Source organism: Adiantum capillus-veneris, chromosome 9, assembly GCF_014529385.1.
Source record: "Adiantum capillus-veneris isolate H3 chromosome 9, ASM1452938v2, whole genome shotgun sequence".
Classification (NCBI taxonomy): Eukaryota; Viridiplantae; Streptophyta; class Polypodiopsida; order Polypodiales; family Pteridaceae; genus Adiantum; species Adiantum capillus-veneris.
Genome location: NC_140939.1, coordinates 153,770,044 through 153,778,830, shown reverse-complemented (window position 1 = coordinate 153,778,830; position 8,787 = coordinate 153,770,044). Strand labels below are relative to the sequence as shown.

General features: G+C 44.7%; 1 protein-coding gene across 1 annotated transcript; it reads right to left on the bottom strand.

The window, feature by feature from the left end:
* Positions 1 to 4,347: 4,347 nt before the first annotated feature.
* Positions 4,348 to 8,180, bottom strand: LOC147451419 (pentatricopeptide repeat-containing protein At3g09040, mitochondrial-like). The gene has a single exon (XM_086520327.1). The coding sequence runs from the start codon at positions 7,510 to 7,512 to the stop codon at positions 4,987 to 4,989; it is 2,526 nt and encodes an 841-aa protein (XP_086376453.1). The 5' UTR covers positions 7,513 to 8,180; the 3' UTR covers positions 4,348 to 4,986.
* Positions 8,181 to 8,787: the final 607 nt, after the last annotated feature.

The window sequence follows — 8,787 nt, the reverse complement described above, 5'->3', positions numbered from 1 at the left end:
ATCCAAAGGAGGGAAAATAGGGATCCAAAGGATGGGCCATCTGCAAAAGAGCAATGTGCAACAATGGGCTTAAAAGACCCTAAGGTTCAGCCCATTAAGACTTCCAAAATGCTAAGGTTCCAAAATTCAAAGGTTGTGTCCAAAGGTCAACATTAGGAAAAATTGGATGCTTTGTGTGTGTCCCAAAAGTCTTCATCCATCCCTACATAGGAGGGGGCGAGCCTTGCAAGTAGGGAATGAGAGAGAAATTCACACACACATACACACAAGCTCCCTTTACACAAAGGGAATGAGGGACACATGTCAGCTCCCTAGCCCGGATGCCCACAAGGAGTACTCAAATCCTATTGGATGGCCTTGGAGGTGGACCAATGAGAATTAGGCTAGAGTAAATCTAGTTTAATTAATTTAAAAACACTTAATAAAAGAACCAATGGGATTAAGCTCTCTAAAAGACTATTGGACAATCTCCCAAGGGGTCGAATGAGCATTCAGCAGCCCAATGGCTTGCCTAATTCCTATTGGCCAGGAGGCAAAGGGGTCCAATGAGAGTTTAGTTGAATTATTAAATTACCTAAAGCTCTCACAAAAGGGGAAAGGGGGTCACATGTCAGAAGACTATCACGTATGCTCTTGAAATTCCATTGGCTAAGCCTAGGGAGGTCCAATAGGACTGCAGCATGAGCAAATAGCAAGAGGGGTCGACCAAGAGAGAGAGGGGGCTGATTTTTGCAAGGGATTATCACACACACACTCACACAATCTCATGTGTGAAGGAAAGAAGACTCTCTCTCCTTCTCAAGCTTTAATGGAAAGGTTACCACCTACTCCAAGCTTGTGAGAAGGGAGGCCTACACCAACAACTCTTGGCTTTGTGATGCAAATCCAACCAAGAGCAAAGCTTCAATGCATGCTCATCTCCTCTACCATGCTAATTACTAAGCTAAGTTGTGCTGATATGAGTGATTATGTGAGGAGATGTACATCTTTCTCGTAAGAATACTCCTTCTCCTCTCAATCTACTCCAAGCTTGTGAGAAGGGAGGCCTACACCAACAACTCTTGGCTTTGTGATGCAAATCCAACCAAGAGCCAAGCTTCAATGCATGCTCATCTCCTCTACCATGATAATTACTAAGCTAAGCTGTGCTAATATGAGTGATTATGTGAGGAGATGTACATCTTTCTCGTAAGAATATTGCTTCTCCTCTCAATCTACTCTCATACCCGGTGTGTGAGGTCTTGGGTCTAAGACCGTGAGGGAATTGATGTTGTGTTTGATGAGTGTTTTGCTTAGTGCATGAAATTTCCATCTTCATTGTACTAGCTAGTATTGAAGGAACACAAAGAATTGTATTGTAAAATGTCTCTCTTGATGGGAGAAACCATAATACAAAGCCTTTTGGAGGGGGGACCGGCTCCATGCAAATCCGGTCCTCAATTGTTGTCAATTGCTTAATTTCTCTCTCTTTTGAAGTATTGTTCATGCTATCTAACTAGGTGTTATGCTTTTTGTTGCTCTCTCCACCCAAGCACTCTTGTTATTCTCATTAGGAAGCTATTCTAATGAAATGCTCACTATGTTCATGCTATTTTCCGCTACACACAAGTTACTAGGCCATTAAATGTTACAAAACAAATGCAACCTTTTCAATTTTCTTACAATGTTGGTAGCAGCTGGTTCTTCCTCTCAGATGAATAGAAACTACCTTAGTTGTTGGTTGCCAACAAGTGTGTAACCTTCTTCTAGCCTCATCTATTGTGAAGAATTGAGTCGTGCTTAAACCTCCAAATATGTTTCATTTTTGCATCTCAGATCTATGTTTTTGCAGCCAGCATTCAGTACTGAAATCCTCTCACATCAGACGTGCAAATTTAGCCCTAGTTCCTCATCATGGTGGCCATCCACAACCCACATCAAGCTAGACTATAAAGGTGCACAAATCAGCCCCGGCGGTGCTTGATTCTTGGGAGTTGCCGCAGCACATCATTCATTGAGTCAAGTAGAGTTTGCATTGAGGTATCGCATATGTGTACACTTCATTCACACAATCTAAAGCAAATAGCACATAGATAAAGGTGTGGGGGGCCTTAAGACGGTTGGTTTGGACCCCCCCCCCCCCCCCCCCCCCCCCCCCCCCCCCCCCCCTCTCTCTCTCTCTCTCTCTCTCTCTCTAAACATCTCTCTTGCATTCTATCTCGATATCCCATTCTCTATAGTAAATCTCCATCTCTCTGCCTAGATTTGTCTATCTACTTGAGAGATGTATCTTCCTAGCCAAGAGTAACGCAAGGTTAAAACAAAGGATTGTGTTAGCATGAATTCTCTATTCTAGCTATTCTCTCAATTCTCATCCATCTGATATTGGCAACAGAGATCTAGTTTGACACTAATCTTCTAAACCTTGAGATTTTTTTCTTTGTCCTATTTGAGTGTGTGATTCAGTGTTTCTCCCAAGGATGCTTATCACACTCAAGGAACTGCAAGATCTGTTGTTGACGTAGGACTGTGCCCCTTGAGTATAGGAATAAAAACATTGTATACTGGTGGGGTGTAGTTGTAGTGTGCCCAAGAGAGGATAGTTGGAGGATAGTTGCCTAGTTGTGAGCACTAGACACCTCGACATAATGAGGCCTTGCATGGATATTTGCAATCGATACTTCTTCAACATGACAAATTACATCGTTGCAAACATGCATTGGACACATGAAGATTTTGATTGCGAGTATCAAGATTTGCTAGAAGCCTATGACGATAAGGCAAGGTGACATCCAAATCAACCTATCCACTTGGAAGTCTTGGCATTGTTTGGACAACTATCTATCCCATCTCCTTGGAGAAGTGATCTATCTAGAAGAGGCATTGGATTGTCATATTGGGATTGTCATTGATCTGTACAATCTTTGGTGGCACATAAGGTCCCCATCATCTGCATCAAGTCTGTATAATCTTTGGTGGCACATCAGGTCCCCATCATCTGCATCTTCTTAGCAATTGGGAGTCACCAATCCTCAATCGAAGGGTTCCAATATAGTGCAACCACCATGGGAGTTTGTAGGCATGGTAAGTCTACATTCATAGCCACATCTATTGGAGAGATGAGAATTTGTCTAGAGGTTCCATTATCGAGCAAGCCAGTTGAAGCCTGAAGAGGAGTCTTTGATGAGTTCAGCAAATTCATGAGACATCACACACACGATTAGCCATGGTTTGTGGGAAATCCAAAGGTATATCTTTATCATCCATTTGACGCTGCTCTCGCTAATTTTGTTGCATAGGAGCAGCATAGGCTTGCCGATGCCAATAACCTTCGTGGACGTCGATGTTGCCATATCTGTCTGACCGCTCTAGGAGCATCCATCCGGTTTGCATTTTGATTCACACCATTGTTTGCCGGTAACCAAAAAGGGCATCGTTGATCCACTTCATTTCATTGCTGGTGAGTAAACACATCACGAAGATCCATTTTACTTGGACATTTCCACTTCACCCGACAGAGCTTGAATTTCTCAAAAGTAGTCGTGGAGGACATCGTCTAGGAGGCCATTCATTTGAAGACAATCTTGCGGTATGCATGGAGTTTGGCACACGTACTTCACCTTAAGTTGAAGGGGATGTCACATGCACATGTCTATATGTGCCACATGCAAATGCTACTGCTACGTCGTTGGAGCCAAGGTTTGTCTTCAAAGTCCAAGAGATTTAGTTGCAGCAATTTTGTGAGCCTGTTCATAGGACCTACATGTCTAGACTAGTCCATCATATAATCCTTGCCATCATGCACTGATCTGCAAAGTGCTCGCAAGGCCACGTCTATAAAGGTATGCACGCCCCAAAAGCAACCGCTATCAAAAAGCAGCACCCAAATACTTTGGAATCAAAAGCTGGTGCCAAAAAGCTAATGCTTTCATAACTGGACCCGAAAAGCAACTCCCGTAAAATTGCCACGTCGACCTTGCCATGTGGCTCGCCACACCAGCATTGCAAATCGCGTTGCAATTTGCGCCACATTTCACACTAACCTGGCTATGACTTGGGTCCAGGTCACAGCTAGAAAATAACATTTTCCTAACCAATGAAAATAAGGGCAAACTACCCTTTTTTTCCCTCACATTAGTCCTCTTACCTCGGTCCAGCCGCCTTCCCTTCTCTCTACCAATCCGATATGGTCATGCCACATCATCACTTTGTGACAAGTACCCTATGACTCCGTTAAACTACACAACCATAAGACTTCAATTGGCAACTATTTTTCTCTGTTGCAAAGAATGTGGAGTGGCTCTTGTCTATGCAAGAGACACTGCACCAGACTCAACAACTGAATACCTAGTTGAGCTCTACTAAGAGATACAATTTTCAATTCATATTATTTGGAGGACAATCATAATCTTAGGTATGGAGACCCCTTATAGTACACTGAGTGGGTCGTAAAGTCTGAACAGTTTTGTACTTCTTGGCAATGTGCTTGCAATAGGCAGGACTCAGATATATTAACACCTGGACCAGAGGAACATACCGGCGTTATGACAAAGAACCACAAAGATTGGAAAACTCTAGCAAGGAGAGCGAGCAATTTTCCTTCGCTCTATTAAAACAAAAGCAATTGCACTTGCCATGGTACCAAGAGGGAGTTGCATTTGTTGCCATGCTCCAATAATCTTTACTCCCACTCCCATTCCTAGGACTATGTCCAATTAGCACGCACCTTCAAGGATGTGTCAGAAAACCTAGGTTGGCTACCGAAGGGAGAAATAAAGGCAAACCATAGGGAATTCAGAACTCTGAACAAAGAATCGATTATGTTATGGTTAGTCTTGGTTTTTGTCTTCTCTTTAGCCCACCTACTGTAGTAACTGCGAACATTCTTTGGGGATAAAATTTCAATCAATTTTGAACTTTAAGTAGCCTTCATGCTATGACCCTCATGCAGCATTTGCGCAGTTTAGTGAGTGATTCACAATTTGATAGATGTAACCCTTGTACAATTTATATACACAATTGTAGATCACTACGGATCTTCGATATCAGCATAAAAGCAGATGTACCATTAGGCACCATCTCAGTAATAGCATCAAAGCACTTATTACCAACCTGAACATTGCCATAAGTTTTACAGCAGGTAAGCAGAGCAGTCCAGCCAATTGTATTTTCTGTACTCGGAATACTAGACAGCAAATCTTCCGCCTCCACGGAGAGGCCAGCACGCCCAAGAAGATCTGCTACAGAGTAATAGTGCTGGAAATCCGGCCTAACGTCGTAGAACTTCAACATGTCTTTCAAGCAAAGGATGCCCTTCTCTAGCGAACCTTCATGACTGCAAGCAGCTAAAATGTTAGTGAAAACTACATCATCCGGCTGTAAGCCTTCTTGCCTCATAGCATCAAAACATTTCAATGAGAGTGTCGAATCACCAAGCTGGGCATGACCCCGAAGAAGCGCACTCCATGAGACGACATCCCTCTTGGGAAGTTTTTGCAAAACACATTGTGCATCATCTTTGCTTCCACATTTTGTATACATATCAACTAGTGTGTTTGCGACCATAGCATCCACTTCAAGTCCAGTCTCCATTACCTCTGTGTGTACTATCCTACCATGTCCTATACTGGCTATACTGCTACATGCTTTCAAAATGCACAAAAAAATGACTCGGTTTGGTTTTATGTTTTGACCATACAATCCTTCGAAGAGCTCAACAGCCAAAACATAGTACCCATACTGTACATACCCTGCAATCATAACCCCCCATGTAACCACATCCTTATTGCAGTGTGCGTCAAAAACCAGCCGTGCCTCCTTCAAACATCCAAAGCTAGCATACAGATGAACAAGATTCGTCCCTACTGGCCCATCTGTTCGAACACCACACTCAATAATATATGTGTGTAACAGACTGCCTGGCTGAATGGTATCCATGACCACACATGACTGCAGAACAATAACAAATATACCCTCGCTCGCCTCTAAACCTTCAAGCAGCATTTCCGTGAACAATCGCAGCCCCTCATCCTCAAATCCAAGCTGAATATAGCCACAAATCATGGCCCCCCAGGCCACGACATCAGGATCTTCCAGTCTCTCGAAGCAATTACAAGCCTCTTCTAGGCTTCTGTGCTTCGCATACATGTCAGTAATGGTGCTTCCGATAAGAATGTTTGATTCCATTGCAGCTCTGACAACTTGATCATGAAGCTTACGTCCATATTCTATAGAACCATCCTTTATACAAGCCTTTAGACTAGACACAAGAGTAACATCATTAGGCATGACACCTTGTTGTTGCATGCACTCAAAGGCCCTAAGTGCCAAATAGCCATGGTTATGCTCTGCATAACCATCAATGATAGTACCCCAAGATGAGATATCTGGGTTTGGCAAGCTATCAAAAATTTTCTGTGCATCCTGCATACTGCCACACTTGGCATACATATTCATTAGTGAATTTTTTAGTGCAATGTCTAGTAGAAGGCCACTTTGAGCCATAAACTGGTGGAGTGCCCTACCTTCTTCTAGCTCTCCTTTGTTAGCACATGCCTTTAGGACACCCAGATAAGTTACTTTGTCCGGTTTTACACCCTTTTGCAGCAATTCTTGAAAAAGAACCAAAGGCAAACAATTGTTTCCGTGCTGTGCATACCCCACAATAATCGTGTTCCACACAATCACATTCAAGCTTGCTGTTGCTTCAAAAACCTTCTGAGCATCTTCGAGGTTTTTGCACTTGGCATACATGTCAATTAATGCAGTCACAATCACGTCATTAGCCTCCAGGCGTACTCTAATAACCTCCTCATGCACAAATCTGCCAACATACAACAGCCCTAGCTTTCCAATTGCTTTCAGGACACAAGAGAAAATGACATCATTTGGTTTTAGGTTAGATAGTTTCATCTTATAAAAGAGCCCCAATACAATTTCTCCATGACCATGCTGAGTGTATCCCATGATAATCACTGCCCAAGTCACCACGTCGCGAACAGATAACCTATCAAAGAGTCTCTGCCCCTCCTGTAAGCAAGCACACTTGCCATACATATCAATCATTGTGTTTGACATCGAGAGAGGAACATCCAAGCCCTCTCGAATGACTCGATCATGTACCAATCTACCCTGACATGCTGCACCTATCTTGCCACAAGCATTTAATACACTCAAGAATGTGCATGTGTCTGGAGTCAACCTGTCAGTCTGCAGCCTCTCAAACAGTTCGAGAGTCTTGTTGCCATCCCCGAGCTTCGCATGCGCAGACATAATTGCATTGTAGGAGAATACATTAGGTTCGGAAGTTTCAAAAACTTGAATGGCTTCAGAAAAACTGTCACAAGTGACATAAAAACGTAGAAGGTGATTGCCAAGAACAGTAACTGTATCAAGGCCTTTGATGACCATATAGAAATGCACCACCCTCCCAGCCACCAAGTCTTTCTTCCTATTACATTGTTGCAAATGATGGTATAATACATCCCTCGATACATGTAGCCCTTGCTGGACCAATGCATCGACTGCTTGCATGCCTTCATAGAGGCATCCCAGCCGCAATGAGGAAGAAAATACGAGACCACACAATTTGCGTACATATCACTCATAGTTTGTCAGATTCCAGTAGTCGAACATGCACAAATCCAGCAGCTCTAGTAAGGATCAACACTGTCCAGAAGAGAGAGAGCACACTGTAGACGGGAAGCAATGGCAAGCCTTCGACAGCTCCTTGCCCTGCTTTTCCGGCTTCTGTGAGTGCTCTTTTGCTGCACTCCGGCACGTAGCTGTGCCAACGTAAGGCCCGTTTCAGCATGATAATGTGGGCCTTGCTGCAGTCTCCGAAAGACTCCCCGTTCCCCTTTGTTAGATTCTCTGTTCTGCTTTTTCTCTTTCTGGGTTTTCTGTGTTTTCAACCATGGTGGATCTACGAACCTTTGGGTTCATTTGCATCAGGGTCGTCTGACACTGAACCAGTCAGACTACGGAAGTCCTTTTCGGCCTGCCATTTTGGGCAGCACTAAAGGGCACGGAGCCAAAGCGGTGGGATCAACAGCCATGGTGGATCTACGAACCTTTGGGTTGCATTTGCATCAGGGTCGTCTGACTCTAACCAGTGGGACTACGGAAGTCCTTTTTGGTCTGCCATTTTGGGCAGCACTAAAGGGCACGGAGCCAAAGCGGTGGGATCAATGGCTGTTGATCCCGTGTGGATGCCGTTGATCGTGGTTTACAAATAAGTGTGCCCCCCCCATGCACCTCCGCAATTCGAACCCGCAACCTCCCACATGCGAGGCTTATGCCATGTCCACCTCGCCTGCACGTACATTGTGACCACATTGGGAGACTTAAGCATGATAAATAAATTCGTTCCCCATGCAGTTTTTGTCCGAGTTTATTTTTTTTGTCTGAGTTTACTTTTCGGCGATCTGACGGTCCGCGATCTCTCCATGTCCGTGTTTCCCCTCTCACGCCGTCGATCCTATGGCCGGACCTTCATTTAATGCTCCATGTCCTTTAGTGCTGAGGGGTGGGGACCGAGGTGTCTCATTTATGAATAACACGGGGTGGGAGTCGAGGGATCAACGGTAGGGCGTCTTTTTGGCGGGGCGGAGGGGCTTTGGACGAGTGGATCCACGAGAAGGAAGAGGGGGGGGGGGGGGGGGGGGGGGGGGGGGGGGGGGGGGGGGGGGGGGGGGGGGGGGGGGGGGGGGGTCGCAATCCCTAAACGGATGCGTGATAGATGGGTTCGATAAGGCGTAGGAGTTTGGCGAAGCAGATTTGAGGGCTCGAGCAGCGTGCGCGACGGTG